At 43.3% G+C, this 17,160-nt stretch overlaps 4 protein-coding genes across 7 annotated transcripts in view; 1 reads left to right on the forward strand and 3 right to left on the reverse strand.

Moving 5' to 3' along the window:
- Nucleotides 1-5,589, forward strand: part of shank3a (SH3 and multiple ankyrin repeat domains 3a) — a 151,078-nt gene extending 145,489 nt beyond the window's left edge. For 3 of the 4 annotated variants that reach the window (XM_076142107.1, XM_076142108.1, XM_076142109.1), the window contains one exon: nucleotides 457-5,589. In XM_076142107.1, the coding sequence (XP_075998222.1) occupies nucleotides 457-1,027 (571 nt within the window). In that variant the 3' untranslated portion in view covers nucleotides 1,028-5,589. The remainder of the gene's footprint in view (nucleotides 1-456) is intronic. The other variant, XM_076142111.1, reaches the window with a different exon arrangement.
- Nucleotides 5,590-6,326: 737 nt separating this feature from the next.
- On the reverse strand, nucleotides 6,327-9,226 carry rabl2 (RAB, member of RAS oncogene family-like 2). Its single transcript, XM_076142282.1, has 8 exons — nucleotides 8,677-9,226; nucleotides 8,554-8,583; nucleotides 8,174-8,253; nucleotides 8,019-8,098; nucleotides 7,686-7,797; nucleotides 7,498-7,595; nucleotides 7,241-7,324; nucleotides 6,327-7,058 (listed from the first exon to the last, which is right to left on the reverse strand). The coding sequence occupies exons 1-8, from the start codon at nucleotides 8,772-8,774 to the stop codon at nucleotides 6,978-6,980; spliced, it is 663 nt and encodes a 220-aa protein (XP_075998397.1). The 5' UTR covers nucleotides 8,775-9,226; the 3' UTR covers nucleotides 6,327-6,977.
- Nucleotides 9,227-10,096: 870 nt separating this feature from the next.
- On the reverse strand, nucleotides 10,097-11,443 carry cimap1b (ciliary microtubule associated protein 1B). Its single transcript, XM_076142484.1, has 6 exons — nucleotides 11,332-11,443; nucleotides 11,039-11,242; nucleotides 10,771-10,872; nucleotides 10,560-10,681; nucleotides 10,288-10,428; nucleotides 10,097-10,189 (listed from the first exon to the last, which is right to left on the reverse strand). The coding sequence occupies exons 1-6, from the start codon at nucleotides 11,441-11,443 to the stop codon at nucleotides 10,097-10,099; spliced, it is 774 nt and encodes a 257-aa protein (XP_075998599.1).
- Nucleotides 11,444-12,179: 736 nt separating this feature from the next.
- On the reverse strand, nucleotides 12,180-15,634 carry LOC142992215 (protein tyrosine phosphatase domain-containing protein 1). Its single transcript, XM_076142573.1, has 12 exons — nucleotides 15,444-15,634; nucleotides 15,270-15,350; nucleotides 14,832-14,950; nucleotides 14,471-14,608; nucleotides 14,108-14,379; nucleotides 13,725-14,018; nucleotides 13,399-13,644; nucleotides 13,198-13,314; nucleotides 13,020-13,121; nucleotides 12,842-12,922; nucleotides 12,637-12,747; nucleotides 12,180-12,556 (listed from the first exon to the last, which is right to left on the reverse strand). Exons 1-12 carry the CDS (start codon nucleotides 15,632-15,634, stop codon nucleotides 12,434-12,436), a joined length of 1,875 nt encoding a protein of 624 aa, XP_075998688.1. The 3' UTR covers nucleotides 12,180-12,433.
- Between the last annotated feature and the right edge of the window lie 1,526 nt (nucleotides 15,635-17,160).

Raw genomic sequence — 17,160 nt, forward strand, 5'->3', positions numbered from 1 at the left:
TTAGATGGCAGTTAAAGAATCGTTCCTTCCTGTTGATGAATGCAGTATGAGAGCCTGTACTCAGCTGCTGTTTCCACATTTGAATCCAAAGCTGCACATAAAAAACCCAGGCCTGCAGCTCAGGTGTGTCTGTGAAGTGAGGCCATCTTGGTCTTTCTAACGCTTATTAACCTCTAGTGTTCACTAACTACTGTAGAAAAACCCGACAGCCGTCTGCACATGAAACTCAAAGCTACCAGTAGTTATTGTTGCATTTAATTTCATCTCCTTTTCCTCCTCCGTAAGTCAAGCGCGCTCCGACTTTGTCTTTATTCATCATCATCTCCTCTGCGTACAAACCTGAAACACTCTTGTCTCTCTTCTCTCTCTCTCTCTCTCTCTCTCTCTCTCTCTCTCTCTCTCTCTCTCTCTCTCTCTCTCTCTCTCTCTCTCTCTCTCCCTCTCCGTATCCACCAGACTTTTCAGCAGCCTAGGCGAGCTCCACACCATTTCTCAAAGAAGTTACGGCACCACATTCACCATCCGCCCGGGCAGCCGTTACCCCGTCACCCGACGCACCCCCAGCCCAGGTTCGGGCTCACCCGATCGGGGCGACCCTCTCGGACGATTCACAAGCTACGGCCTACAGACCTCACCGACTACGCCGCCGCAGACCATCCTCAAGTCCTCTAGCCTCAGCCTACCCCAGGAGCCCAAAGAGGTCCGCTTTGTAATGAGGAGCTCCAGCGCCCGGTCCCGCTCTCGCTCCCCGTCTCCGTCACCTTCTCATTCCCCCGGGCTGGGCTCACCACTTTTGGCCCTGCGACCTTTCCACCAGAAACCCCTCCACCTCTGGAACAAGTACGACGTGGGAGACTGGCTGGAGAGCATCAATCTGGGAGAGCACAGAGCCGGGTTTCAGGAGCATGAGATCGAAGGCTCTCACCTCCCGGCTCTCACCAAGGAAGACTTTGCAGAGTTGGGGGTGACACGAGTCGGACACCGCATGAACATTGAACGAGCACTAAAGCAGCTGCTAGAGAGCTGACCCCTGCCCTGAGACAGCAAAAGACAAAGAACAAGATGAAGATAGAAAGTGCAAGACGCAGGATAAAGACAGACAGCTCCTCTTTTACTCCGACTGATTTTATGATTTGCACCTCAGATGTTTACCCTCGGCCCCCCGATCTACACTTTATGTTCCCATTCTGCATTGATGTTCTGCACTTGGCATTGCACTGAAGAGGAGGAGTCAATACACCCCCCTCTCCCCTGCCCGTAGTGTCTGCCCAACTCTTTGCCTGCAACCAGTCAGATCAGACCCTGAAACGGTGTCTGGTCTTTTTTTTTTCTTGAGGAGAATCGCATGAGCTCCGACATTAAAACATTTGATTGGTGAAAGCTTCTGTTTTTCCCTTAGTAATACCCACACGTTGTTCTGTCTACCTCTATCCCTCCAATTAGTAGGCTGCTGAAAGCCTTTTACAGTTTGAGTAAAGGAGGAGGAGGAAGAGGAGGAGGAAGAGTTTTGTTCCAAACAGAGAGCTCAGTTGCCTTTCAAAATATTTCTACAGAGATCAACAATGGTGAACACAGAATTATAGACATAGTGCCGACGCAGCTTTGAAAAGAGTGGCGTCTTCACTACACCTGCTGTAGTTTTTAACCTGAGGACTGTAGAGCCCAGAGGTGGAGCTCCGCGCTGGAGACCACAGGAGAAACCTTCTCCGCCTTGGAACCCAGACTGTGCTATCTATTATATTTGGAGAATGTTTAACCAACACTCGTGGCTTTTTTCATAATCAATTTTTTGGTTTTTCCAAAGGGAATATTATATATAGGTATTATATAATATGATAATATATATGTATCTAAATAGCTTTCAGAAGAAAAGACAATGTTGCAAAGAGGAAATGTAATAAATGAAACTGCACCTGTTATGGTTTTTAGTATAGAAGACAGAGAAATCTTTAAATTTATTCCACCAATAGTTTACTCATTTCTACCAATTATATACATATAAATATATATATATATTTGAAAGAAAAAAGTCTATAGATATGGAAGTATTTGTCCTAGGTTTAGGTCACCCTTTCTTGAACCGTAGCATGTCAATTTGCATCACGTCTTGGAGTTTGTCGTTTGTTTATTTTTCTTACAGTCTTCCTTCATACTAAAGGGCATCCCCGTAATGTGAGGCTGAGACCCCAGCTGACACCATCCCTACAGCTTAGGCTACAGATCTCCCTGCTGCGCTCCCCCTGTGTCTCCTGTACTCTCTCTCCGCCCGTCCACAGCAACACAACAAAGACTGCCTGATGAGAGCTAATTAGTTAAAGAGGCTCTTCATCTTATGCCTGCTTATCACTCAGGGATGGAAGTTTTCTGGGGCGCCAGCTTAGAGAGGTTGTTGTTCTTTCACTGCGCTTCCAGCAAATTCCAACCTGAGAGATCGTTTTAACACAACTGCAGATTGAAGAAGAATCTGTTTGGTGGCTAGAAAAATTCCCATCCCTGTGAACTGCGATTCTGCTTCTTAGAGGAAACCTATAAGTGAAAGAAGGAGGTCAGGCGGAGGAAGAACGCAGGGGTTTCTCATCATAAGAGGAGAAGGAAGGATAAACGTTTCCCTCCAGGAGGAAAGTGTTATGTAAGCGGCATAAGCAAACAGGCTTTAAATGAGTGTGAAGGCACTGAGAGAGGGAGTGTGACTGCAGGAAACATCTGTAGTTTCTCAGGCTGTGGGGATTGGAAAGCTTCTGCAAGGTCTTAGGTAAAAATTCTGGTGTTTTTTTTTACATCCTGGGTCTTATCTTGTAGTTTTGGTCTTTTTTTTTGATTATTGTAAACTGGAGCTGCAGGAGCTCCACATGGGCCTGGGACTCCTCACAGAGGATCTGTCCAGGAGGCATCCATTAGCCAACTCAGCTGTGTGTCTCTAAGCTCCCTTCTGATGTCCCAGCTCCCCGTCCTGACACCCTGCAGAGAGAATTGGAACATACAGCACATCAATCACTAACTTAAGAGGTTTGCCTTCAGGCTCATCTCTCTCTTCTTACCATAGCATTGTTTTAAGATCAGATGATACAAGTTGATCTTTAGCTTTGGCTGTTCTTGCACCAGGTTACACTTATGAACAGCCTCACGCTCCATCATGCTTGTTATGCACAGGCCATAACTTCCAATAAGAAACCAGCTCTCCTGTTCAGATCAGGCAGGTCCTTTAGCTCCTCTAGTCACCCCTGTCCTCGCCCACATGGGTGTTAAAGTCCTCCAGTAGAGCTGTGGAGTCTCCAAGTGGACTCCATAACTCTGGTAGGAATGGTTGAGATATTGCTCAACCTTTCTTACCAGAGCAGTGAGATTCCCCGTCCTGAATGCCAGTTTTCATAGCCAGGCATCGACCTGACTTAGCCCCCACTCCCCCCTGCCCAACTAGCACCTGACCCCCTAAACCGTCCCTGGCTGAGTCTGACCAGGGCCTCATGGGTGCAGCCCCGTCTCAAGGGGCACAGTGGCTCTGTCAACTTCAGTCTGATTTGTTAGGCTTTTATTGAACCACACTTAGCTTGGCCGCTTTTTTGCCTTGCCTGGCCGTTGTTTCACTTGTAGAACTAGATAGTAAAGCCCCGTGACCCCTGAATCTCAAGAATTAAGCCAGTATATAAAATCATAGTGTACACAATGGGGAATGAAGGCCAAAACTATGAGAGAAAGGACCCAGGACCATTTTCCTTTAACTATACAAAAAGTACAAAAGCTGTACTCAGGAGTAGCCTCTGCTGACAGTGAGAAACAGTGAGTTTTATTCACACAACAATAAGCATTCGATCCATGGAAACCTCTATACATAACCATCAGCAGCATCCAGTCATGATGCCAAGGTGAGTTCACGTGACAAGAACTTTGAGCATCTTTTACTCCTCCTTTGTTTGCTGGTAGTTGTAAAAGCGGGTGGTTAGCCAAACATAGTAACTGGGTTGTAGAATAGCACTCACTGCCTCACTGTGACCTCACTGATTACTTTACTTCTGACTCCAGTGTTATTGTCCTCACTCTTTTTGTGTTGATTGATCTTCTTTTTTCTTTTTTTTCGTCCTTCCCCTTGTATTTATTTTTACCTGGGTTGATTTGTTACCCTCGGACACTGTGGGTAGATTTTGTAGCGTGTGAAACATGATACTTAAATCTTTCACTCATTTGAATTTAAGAGTGAACGTGAAGAGACAGAAAAAAAAAACAACAAAAGATCCTGTCCATTCAAATAGTACTTACATTTGTAAATAAGAACAAACTACAAATATTTGCTTTTTATATTAATCACAAGCAATGTATATATGATAGATTTCATATAAATTTTTGAAAAACAAAAAGTATATAGATCTATATATGAATGTTTGGCATATATGCATAGTTAACCACCTGTGGAAAAGGTGAGCAGATTTTATTCTTTCTATGAACTCTTGAACTTTTGAACTCTGAACTATGAACTAGGGGATGATTTGCACAAAACAAGGTGCTAATATAAAAGCCACCCATCACCCAAGCGCATGCGTGCATCTGAAATTCCCTGAATCTCTTATGTACAGTTGTTCCTCTACATCATGCGTGTGTGTGTGTGTGTGTGTGTTTGTGTGTGTGTGTGTCTGTCTGTCTGTGTGAGTGTGTTCCCATTTTGTGTGTGTGCGCGTTTGAGAGATAATAAGAATGCACATGCAACAGTGAGAGTGTGTGGTTGATTGATCGCGTTTAAATCGGGAGTTGACTATAGCCTTACTGTATTAACACCAGAGATTCCCGGGCATGTGGCTGTGTCACACAAACACATAATACACACGCACACACACACACACAGAAAAAAACGCACACATACACATCGGATGCCATTGTTCTGAATTCCTATTTTGTACTTAGTGACTCATAAAGTGAAGAGCTCTACCCAGGTGGGAGAGACGGAGAGTATCAAGGGGGAAAACACACACATTTTATATTGTAAGACAGCTATTACTCACCTTGTAACTGTGTAAGTATCTTCTGCAGCGTCACTATTTTGTACACACTCATTCCCAGATGACATCTTGCGCTCCTTAACCTCCACTCTTATCTGGCTGCACTCCTTTTTCCTTTTTCAGACATTCAGTTTCTGAGTTTTGGGGATATGCTATACGTGGGGTGATCTGGTGTGGAACACTAAGGAAAATGTGCCAAAAATAACTTTTAACTGTATATTTTCTTTGTTTGGGACTACCTTAGTTACAACATTCTTGAGCTGTTAGACTCAATAATATGGTGCCATCTCCTGGAAATCTTGAGAATTACTGACAGTCATCATTTTTGTTTTGTAAAGAAGCAGGCTACACACACACACACATTCTATATACAGTATACTCATATATATATATTATATATATAGCCTGTGGATATCTACCTGTGAGCATTAACATTTGTATTAAATCTTTGAGAGACAAATGATCACAATGGCTTGATTTGACTGTGATGAAGAAGGTCATCATTCAGCTCGGCTTGCTGTTCCCAAGCAGTTACAACCTGCACAGTGGAAACATGGCGCCATGGAAACCTGGTTGGACTGTTGTGTAACTTAACCAGAAATACAGATGCAAAATGATGCCACAAAGTGTAACAGACCTACAAATCATTATGTCAAAAAATGAGTTCAGCAAGGGGTAATCTTTGTCTTATTTTTTTATTCAACAAAGCACAATCTACATAGTTTAGGGGGCAGCGTAACTTTTTTACTAAACTCCACTGGAGTCTGGTTATCTGCTGGATCCGGTGGTCTTATCATCTAAGGGTTGTTTTTCTTTCATTGTCGGTTTTTCTCCTTGTTTGCACTGTGAAGTTTAGAATGGTGGATGTATCACTGAAACGCCTCAGCCTTGTCTCACAGTCAGCTTCCCCTTCTTCTCGGCGTCTCGATGGACACACACATCGCTTTAGGAAACCCCTTCGTACTCATCGGCTAAAGCCCAAGTTGGATCAAAGTCACACAGAAGCTACCTACTATCCCCTCATGCAAACAGAGCAAAGGGTGACGGTGAAGGCTGAGGCCCAGGATATCTCCACCACAGAGATATATGTTTGTTATATTATGTAATAAATGTATAATTAAAACATGAACCGCGTCAAATTCTCATTTGTCTCCTCAATTTAATTATAAATGAATTTCTAGATTAAAACGTTGCTTCCTGTGTGTAAATATACAAAGAAAGTCTTCATAGTTTTACTCGATGAAAGTGCATGCACATGTGCACATTGGTCAACTTTCAACAACAAAATTTGAATTTGAATTTTTAATAAAAACAGAGGAATTATTCTTCATCCTTGATGAAATTTTATTTGTGGATAAAATGCCAAAAAACACAAATTTGCCAGTCATCACCAGGGGGCACTTCAAGTACTGGTGGTGCTTAAGTATTAGATCTGTGACTGGCAGGCGACTATAAGTACTCAACCTGCTGTAAAAACACAAAGTATTCATGTGGTACATTCCGTTTTCATTTACATCAACAGATAAATGCAATCAAAGCGTCCAGTAGGTGGCATTGCACAAGTCGTCCTCACGCAATCATTGAGTGGAGCAGCAAGAGTTCACAATCACAGGTTCTTTCTGCTCCTCAGGTTCCAACACTTCACATTCTCGTAGGATTCTCCACAATTATTGTAGCGTTTATCACCAAAGCCACAAGATTTGATTTTATGCAAAAGACAACAAAACTAAAAGGAACCTGGTAAATAACATAATCCTTACTTCTCCCTAAATGAGGTTTTACGTCCCTGCCAGTGTCTGTGAGCAGACAGACGGCAACGAGTAAGAAGCTCACTAAAAAGACTTGATCTTCTGTTCTCCAGCAGCAGATCTAAATGGTATCAAAACAGATGACAGATCACAAAAAGTACAAGGACAGACAATCAAGGGTCCATGTTGAGGATAAATTGTCGGTGTGACAAAAGGGGTCTGAGGGCCTGGTGAACCTCCGTCAGCCCAGGTCGGGACTCTCCGCTTTCTCTCCATCCTCAGCTGCTTCTGATTCCTCTTCTTTCTTCTCCAGTTCAAAGTTCTGAGAGCGCAAGAACAACAAGATGGCATCAATGCAAAAAATACTCAAATCAACAGCAATATTATCTCACCAAATAATTTAACTTCTTTGCAGCCAACATCACTGTGTAAGAGATTCAGAGGCGACGAGCTCATCGGTAATCACGCCACGTTTTGGTATTCAGAGGAGGAGGATGATTGTACCTCTAATTCCTCCATCACTTCATCCATGAAGTCGCTGGGGTTTTGTTTGTAGTCCACAGCTCTCTTGATCATCTCTCTGAACATCTGTTATGGAGACAGACTAATTACACTCAGAGCCATCAACCAATCAGGGCGGTTCAGCTGGCTTCACCCGCCCGTTATCACATTTGCGACAGTATAATGAAATAAACACAGAATGAATTTGATTATCTGGCTAATGAGCGATGCAGCGTCAGTGTCGTCTCCTGCCCTCTCACCTTTACTACATTTGTCCCGTCGGCTGCTGACACGAAGTAAAATGGAAGACTGTGTTTCTTCCCGAAGTTGAAGCTCCTCTGCGTCACCTTTAGATCAGCTGCAGACACAGAACAAGATAACACCTTTGATTTGTTCTCAGTCAGACAGATGTAACGGATTCAGGTGTTAGCACTTCCTGCTCACCCACCGTCAATTTTGTTCGCCACCACACAGCACGGGATCTCCGGTCTGTACTCCCTCAGCTCTTTGTACCAGTTGGCCAAGTTTTTATACGTGATCTTCCTCTGAACATCAAAGACCTAAGGAAAGAAAGATGCAATTTGTAATCGCCGACTTTACCCTTGAGGGAATCCCTGCGGCCATCTTAATGTTAGTTTCATTAAACTTGAGTGCAGCCGGGTCCCACACATTAAGACCCCTCATTTAGCTGCAGTCCAGTTCAGGGGTCACATCCTTTATCAGTACCCTATCATCTATCATGGGGTAGTCAGTGGTTTGATGGCTGCGCTTGTAGACTTACCATGATGCATGCGTGTGCTTTGTGGTAGTATGAGGGGTGCATGCTCTGAAACCTCTCCTGACCAGCAGTGTCCCAGAAATCTATGGAACAAAAATCAAAACTATGAACCGCCTGATTCACTTTGTGTTTGACTGAAGCTGCACACTCATACATACCAACTGCAACAGTCTTGTTCTGCACGGTGGCCGTGTGTTTGTACAGGGTCAAGGCGTACGTCGACAAGTGCTGAGGGTGACTGAAGTCAGAGTTAAGGACCTTAACCGTCTCACGAGACAAACAGAGTGTGTGTGTGTGTGTATGTGTGTGTGTTCTGTAGTAACTACTGTGCAATGACATATGGTAGATTTATATAGTTTACCTGTAAAATACTTCTAAGAGACACAGCTTTGCGGTTGCCTTCACAGTACTTAGGGATAGAGACCACAGTTAAGTGAATGTAGATAATAAAAACCACAAACAAGTCATTCGAAAAGTACTGATGCATTTAAGAGCCATTGTTAAGGCGTGACATTTCAGTAGAGCAGCTTGAGGATACTATTCATCCATGAGAAACCTCTCCATCAGCCTGAAACAGGAGAACAAACTGGTTCAAAGCCACAACTCCAGCTCCATATCAACATACAGGAGAGGAAGGTTAGAGATGACACCTCATACTCACTTAGATTTGCCGACTGCGCTGTCCCCCAAACAGATGATCTTCACTTGTTCGTCAGCATCGTATTTCTTTTGATCCAGTTCAGGGATGTTACCAGCCATTCCCTTTTGTTATGTAGGGTTTTCGTCCTAATTTTGTCCAGGCTGAGATGACTACTAACTGAATGAGTTAGCTAAAGATGCCAGCTAGCATTCGACGGCTATTGACAGCAAGGAAACACATTACCTTGTTGGTTAGTTAAGTTAACATGATTTGGCTAGGAATCGTCCACTTCACTGGTTCCGTAATCACAGAAAGGTGAATGCAAAGACGAACGCCAATTAGCTTTTAAAAGTCAGATTACCTGCGTTTAGCCTGAGCCCCTGAAGGCAACACGCAGTAAGGCAACAACAGCTAGCTAACGAGCTAACAGTCTGGGAGCAGCTGAGAATATGTAGGAGCACTATATATGAATACAAACTCTGCTGGTTGTATTATTTGGGCTCTATTTGATTCTTTACTCTAATTTAAGTAAAATCAAGACATCAACATTTGGCAGCTATGACACGATGTATCCGGCAATTTTGGTTTCTATGCAACGGGGACGCTCGAAGGACCTCTTCTTTTTGTGCTGTTCCTACAAGTGCCTGTTCAAAAAGAAACCGAACAATAGCGGACCAAAAACATCAAAAATGACCAAAACCACTTTGATTATATTTTTAATCTCTACTGCCACCCAGTTGAAGTGTAACAAACGACTACATTTACAATGCACAATACGAAAATGTGCCTGTCGGATTCATTCAGTTCGTCAGGCACTGCTCAGTTACTTAGTTAGTCAGTCAGTCAGTCAGTTAGTCAGTCAGTTACAGTTAGTTAGTTAGTTAGTTGCAATGAAATGGCTGCACTGTGACAGCAGAACCAATTAAATTAAACAACTGACTTTTAAATAATGCAGAAAAGGTGCTCACACTTGACACATCAATGCTGAAAAGGAAGAAAAACAAAGTGCCAAGACAGTTGAAGATTATTTATTTAGAGATGGTGTTTTATCAAATACTGATCTTGGCCATAACCGAAAGTGACAAAAGCACTAGTACATACTACTGGAAAGTATTATTACTACAGCAACTTTACTTCAGCTAGATCAGATACATTATAGATCTATAATGTAATTTAATAATTCAGTAAACACTTTTTGTTTGATTTATATTTATCTCATCGTGTAGCTATTCCAGTAACTATGGCTTGCTAAAAGTATAATCTCCTAACAATTAAAGACCTGATTCTTTTCTGTGATAAATATTCCTAAAAATTAAATGAATAAAGAATATTGGATTAAAAAAAAGTGTTGATTAACAAGAAAGAGTGCTGATTTTGTTATTGTTGGATTGATACTGTGTTGTCTTAATTTTCCATTTAAATTACCAGACCACATGTGAAATTATTCAGCCACATTGACAATGAGAGGTGCAATGTAATCTGAGTGACGCACTCCAAAGGAGAAGCTGGGAGCTTTGACTCTCGTGAAGGTCACCTACAAAGAGGAAAACACAAATCAATTCTGCACCTTTTTGTTCATCAAATCAAGGTATTTTACAAAGAAACAGTGAGTGTCATCGTGAGGCATCCTACCTGCTCAGGGTGGTGAGCTCCAGGTCCGGGTTTCTTTGAGTTTTCACCAGGCATCATGTTCCGACCTGTCATGCTGTACTGGGGGCTCTTGTGTTTGTAGATACCAGGGTCCACTAATTTGTAGGCCCCTGGACCAGGAGTCTGGAGGGGATATAGAGAGGGAAAAAGGGAGATTTCTCAGTTATCCGTCATTCTACAAACTCATCATACTTCCTATATTTTCCCTGTTGGTGTTTAATTTCAAGTGTCTTGGTTTCTTGTTTGTCATAAACCTTCTTCAGGTCTTCGTGGAAGCTCCCAACTTTGCTGCGCCCGCAGAGGGAATAGGTGGGTGCGGTGGTTGTAGCCACAGTTTTTGGCCCCAGCACAGAGGGCAGCATGTAGGCGGCTGGACCTGCAAGTGTGAGTGACAGGTGAGACACAGTAGCTCACAATCTACATGCCAAAGAACATAGTCACCCATCGACTGTTGGGAAGTGTCACCTGGTGTAAGGTTCCCCCGGAAGTCTCTGCTCCGACCAGACAGAGAATAAGCAGGAGCGGAAAGGAAGATTGACTTCCCTGAGCGCTCTGGAGAGTACTGGCCTGTAAAAACAACATTAAAGAAAGAAACTGTAACCTGGAAGCTCAAATTCTTCAATGTATTAATCTTAGAAATTATTGGCTTTCAATCAGTCATCAAAGTCAGCTGGATTTAATTTCAGAGGCCTGTGCCATCTTGTATTTTAACATCAAACAGGGTTTTGCAGACCTGGTCCAGGACCCTTGAAACGCCCAGGATCCTTTGTGCGACTGTAGATGGAGAATGCAGGAGCGCCGTCTCTGCCGGCTCTGGTGATGTTGTAGGGGATGAGGTATCTCGGTCCAGGGGAGGCTTCGGCACTCAAATCACCGTGACGTATTCCGAAGCTGTACTCCGGTGCTTTGAATTTACTAGGATCATGCTTACTAATGCCTTTGTGGGGGTAAACAAGTGTAGATACTGTTTATTTCAAAAATTCTTTTTATTTTTTTGGGTGAAAATCCATCAATGATATTGTATACCTGTCAATCCAGGCAGAGCATATTTGGGTCCTGGGCTACCGTAGTGTGCAGCTATGGGCCCTCTGGGCCTGTGGGGCCTCCAGGAGCCGACCCAAACATCAGTGTCTGGCATCACGCTGAGAACAAAGTGGTAAATTAGCATTAGTTCTATGGTCTTTTGTAAAGTTAGTAAAAGTATTGAGAATTTAGTTTTATTATTCTCAACCTGTTCCAGTAATGACATGGAGGTAATGTTTACACTGTATATTATTGTACAGTATGATGGATAGTTCATGATCATTCATCATTTTGTGCACATACACAACTCTGCATTGCTATGGTAGTTACTGTCAGTCATTTATGTACCTAATGAAGTACATTCTACGCAGGTATATGCTTCATTAATTGATTCATTTGCGGATCAAATGAGATAAATGAAATTCCAGAAGTAGTGAGTATTTGTATTCAGTCACCAAGAATAGCTTTTAGCAAAATCACAAGATGTCTAACAAGTTCATCCAGATCATTATCCTGTTAAACATAACAAAATAATTAGTATGAACATCGCTCTATAAATTCATTTTACCTCAAGAAAAATCCTTGACCTTTATTTCCGCGGTGATATTTTCTCAGCCCCAGAGACGAGCATGTGTGAGCCCAAACACAGATTGTTTAGTCCTCGTCAAGTTCACTATGACAACATTGCCATAGAGACGGCTCTCTGACAGACACAAGTAACGTGTGTAGTGCCTCACTGTGTTCATGTGATAAGTGTGGATCCACTAAAGGAGTTCAAAGGAGAATTACTGCACATATAAGTCGCTTTGTGTAGAACATGCAGAGGTTTTATTTGATAAGAAAGGCTGCAACAGACCACAGTGGCCACATTTCATCTGCTCCAACTAAAGTAGCTGACATGCTACTGAAACAAGATGAATGTCATAACTGAATTCTTCTTTGGATCCTTCATTTGGATGTCAAGAGCATGCCCAGCACTATACATACAACACTACACATACAACACAACACATTACAACAATCAGGTACCCACAACACAGAAAGAAACACACCTTTTCTTTTCAAACCAAAATGCACAGCTATGTTTTCATATTGTTTCTGCTCTTCAGAGTGTAGATTTGGAATTCCAGGTCTTCATGACGGATCTGTAATTGTGGGACATTTCTCTCATAGTGGCCTTTAGGATCTTCATCAAAGTTGCAAGGTTCTCCATTTCCTGGTGGGGGTGCTGTTGATTAAAACAAAACACAGGTGAAACATACAGGTTAAACAGTTCAACATGTACCAGCACACTCAGTCTCACCGTACCTTGGTAAGTGCCTGTATCAGACGCTGTAGCACTGCGTCCTCTCTGTGTGGACACAGACCGGTGACTGTACTGACACAGCTCAGCAGGCAATAGATGGTTTCTCTCTGTGGCTGTGATGATATGAAACCATACATTATTTTTTTTTACTTTTAAGGTCAGAGTGCAAAGGATATGATCAAAAATGTGTCACTGTGTAGCTTTTACCTTCTTAAGCACGCTGAGAGGCCTCTGGTGGTTCACTTCCGAACACAGCCTTTCTACATCCTCTGCACTCAGAACAGGATCCTAGAAGAGGAAACAGAGAAATGTCCCGGTTTAACAGAATAAGTTTCATCTCACAGCTGCAAAGAAAGTTTGATTTCTGCCATAATGGCTGACTGACCCGTAGCTTCTGCAGCCAGGTCCACAGCAGGCAACTGAGCACATGAGGATCAGACTCAGTGACCAACAGAGCCCAGCCATAGTCGCTGCTGTTCAGTTCCTCCTGTTAACAAAGCAAGCGATGACGGTGGATCAATGGGTTTTGGGGCGCAAAATAATCATGATATGTAAGCGTTTACCTGCACCAGAGCTGATCTCTGCAGAACGCCCTCTCCTGGAGGACCTAGCTCTGCCATTGCCTTGGCAACAACACGAGCCACTGAGGTCGGGCCTGGATTGTGTGGATTTCTGCAGAGCTTTACATGACAAAGGTTGGCTTTTAGAGCTTTTTATCAGTATTTACCTGTAAGCGCTCGAGGCACTGTAAGATTCCTAGTTACCTCCATGCTGGAGCTGTATTTGGCGAGGGCTGTCGTCTTTTTAGGGATGCCCTTAGACCTCTTAACACTGTTTTTGTTTCTCATGTTAGGTATCTTGATATTGAGTGTGTGACATTCCTTTTTGAAGCTCTTGTGGCCTGGTGAACGTGTGGCAACGGTGGGATTAACTGGTCGTATCGGCTCCACCGCACACCGGTGTCTCTCATTTCCCAGTGGCGCACTGCAATACGGACTCAGATCCAGTTTCTTAAAGAAAGAATGCGAAGAGGTGAGAAAAGACGTATTTGATTTTACAAAGGAAGTACAGAGACCTCGACCTCCCTTACTGTAATTTTGCTGAGGTCAGAGTCGCTATAGCTGCGTTTGTCCTGCAGCACTTCTCTCTTCCTCTCTGAGAATCCCACTGGCTCTTCCCGGGAACACACTGACTCTGAGCTCACCCGGATCCCCTTGTGAACTTCCCTCAATAAGGAAAAGTGTTGTTTGGCCACCAGTGTCTCCTGCACGGCCCTGCCCAGGGTCCTCAGCGCTGACCTCTTCTCAAGCTCAGCATGAACCTCTGGAGGAGCGGGGAGACCCAGGGCTAAGCAGGACAGGCACACACACAGGAGGTACACCACCTAACAAGACAGTTAGCAGGAGGTCAAAAAGGTGTGTTCTGCACTGCTGCTTTACTCCAAGTGACACAGGATAAATGTGTTATAATGACCTTGGGTATTTGTCTGAGGGTCCGCGCTTCTTCGCCATGCAGCAACAGAGATTGGCGGTTCAGGTAGTGCTGCAGGGTGAAAGGGGTTCCGTACCGCAGGCTGAGGTCCGGGTACTGGGCCAGCTGTGTACCAATCAGACGGGCGAAGTCAAACACTTGCGTGATCTGCACCCTCGTTTGGATGGAGCGAGGCCGCTTAATCCTCACGTAATGGACAGCCTCACTCGGACTAATTCGTAAGGTGTAGATCAAGTAACAGGCGATCAGGACTCCTGTGGAGGAGCCAGAGGGAACAGAGGTAAACTGCCTTAATATTCATGAGATTTCTAGTTTTAATCTATGTACTTTAATCTATATTCTTACCCGTCCTGCCGAGGCCAGCATGGCAGTGCACAGCCACCCTTCCCTCCCTCACTGCAAAGGCCAAAACTTTCACTCCATCGACAATGCCAACCATAGAAGACACACCGAAATCTGGCATCCCAAAGTTGTAGAAGTAAACTGCAAATGCACAAATATGGGCAATTAGGGGCAAGTAAATCTAAAGGTGTATTGATTAACTGACTGCAAAATGCAATTGTTTGTCTTTATTCATGTTTTTCAAACTTTGTGATTCATATGAATGAGATTTAACGGGAAATCTGAAGGTTTGGAAGTATTCTAAATGGACGTTCTTCATCGGTGAAACCCGTTATGATGTGTGTTCAGTGTGTAATAGTCTCACTGTCGTTGTCCATGAAGATCTGTGGTGAGTAAGTGAAGCCGCTCGTAGAGTTAAGAGGAGGACCACAGTGAGCGTGTTCCCCTGGGAGCTGCATGTTGATGATAGATCTGATGTTCAGCCTGGAAAAGGGAAACATTGTCACTGGGATTGGGTTGATATTCAATTAGATGTATTCATTATTTCATTCTTTAATGTGCTATTGGTCCATTTGGGGGTTGTCATGCTCCTCAATTCTGTTTCCTTGGAATCATAGGTTTAATGTCTTGTGCTTTTATCCAAGAAAGTAAAATATTATATATTGCATGCATTTCTAACCCAGACTTGCTTGGTATAAAAACATAGCAAATATGTGAGCGTTAAACAGATTGGATCGGACTGATGTGATATTTAGACAGGGTGCATGACACAATATCAGGAAAAATACTGAACAGTGCTTACTTTTGGAATTGTTCTATGATGTTGTACTTTGAAATTAGATGAGTGGACGGTCGTGTCATGGCAACAATGTCATCAGTCACCCTGGGACAGAAATGAATGATAATCAGCGATTACAGTGTATTGTTTTTGCTCAGTGCATATCACAGCGCAATCTAGATCATCAAAACGTCTCACCAGGAGGAGAAAAGGCCCCGGATGACCTGTTGGTTTATTCGCCAACACTCTGGCCGTTCATAGCGACAGTCTGGGCCTCCGCAGGCCAGCAGGCAGAGGATCCTGGGTGGGATGGCCCTCACCAGGTTCTCCCTGGCCTGGGAGTAGGTGGGACGTGGTACTTCTATAGGAGCGGTCAAGGTGGGCATCATCCTGCACCAGGTTAAACCCACAAGAACAGCTCACATACTTCTGACAACATTTGTAATACAATTTATCACTAGTGCACACGTGTTGCCTCAGGTTAGCCATATTCTGTAAACTAGGACAGTAAATGACCACAATATGAGGCATAATAAGGCTTTTCTATTAGAATTTTAACATTCATATATAAACCAATCAAAGACTTACCTCTCTGACAATGCTGGACAACAATGGTGCAAATCCCATTTAATGTATTTTCATAAATCAAAATGCTGCCGGCCTGCTCCTTACAGACACATACTCACACACACACACACAGCTGCGAGCTGACCCAGCTTCACTAATCCCGATTAGCTGTCATAAATACATTAGAACAGACATTCACATATCATAACAAGCCAATTATATAATGCTTATACCCTCACATATGAATAATGTGTATGACCATCCTAATTATCCGGCGCTTGCTTGGTTTCCAGGCTCCATGCATGCCTTTACTTGGATTGTGATGCTGAGAAACTATGCAATGTAAACCTCACTATTATTATTGACCACAAATAACTATTCTGTGGCTATTTTGAAACTCCCTCCGTGTGATAGAGACTCTAGCTCTATCTGCTCTATCCCTCTATGGGCGATCGGGAATCGAACCCTGCCCTCCTTGTTTTTCTTGTACTGTATATACTGTATATTCATTCTGCACTGTACTGTAACTGTTGCACAGTAATTTCTTGGGATAATAAACTTTTATCTTATCTATATGCTGTATATTTATGGTGAGCAGCATATGTGTGTTAAGTACCAAGAGGAAGACACACAGGGTGTGTGTTCCATGACTAAATTGTTGATCGCAAGAAGACAACTTCCTCTTACCACACACACACACAATTCCTGATAGCAGATACCAAGTGTTTTTCTTTTTAACACTTTATTCAGACATTTTAATCAAATATTTTAGCACGTATTCCGCAATGTGACAGCTTCATGCAGCATCCTAAAGCAGTTTGGAATGTATGCCCAACTACACTGATGGGCGAGTGTGTTTAGGTGGAGTGTGGTGGAACAAATACAGGGGGTGGTTGAGGATATATCTGCAGTCACAAAAAAGAGCTTTGGAAATACACACAAAAATGACGCTGACCTTACACTCCTCTTCTATCAGGTTTGAACTGATTTTCTGTGAGAGTGAATCATTTTTCAGGGTGTTATTAAAAAAGGAAGTAAGAGTGGCAAGGACCAATTCACAATGCAGCACAAAGGAAATGTCCTGTTGCAAAACCTGAAAGAAAGATCCACTAAAGCAGAAGCTTGGGCAAACAAAGAGTGAGATAAGGAGAACTCACACAGATTTGTGTAAAGAAAGACAAGAAGGCACAATGTTTATTCGCGGTTTCCATCTGCGAAATCTGTCGCCCGCCCTCCTTTCGTTTCACTCTGCAAGTTAGTTAGTTGGCAAAGGAGGATCAGCGGGGTTCAGGTCTGCAAGGGAGTCAAATATCCAGGAGGGGATGAAGATGAACAGCTTGAGGTGGCC

This window comes from Genypterus blacodes, unplaced genomic scaffold (assembly GCF_046128005.1).
Source record: "Genypterus blacodes isolate CSIRO-AG114 ecotype Tasmania unplaced genomic scaffold, CSIRO-AGI_Gbla_v1 ptg000021l_1, whole genome shotgun sequence".
Lineage (NCBI taxonomy): Eukaryota > Metazoa > Chordata > Actinopteri > Ophidiiformes > Ophidiidae > Genypterus > Genypterus blacodes.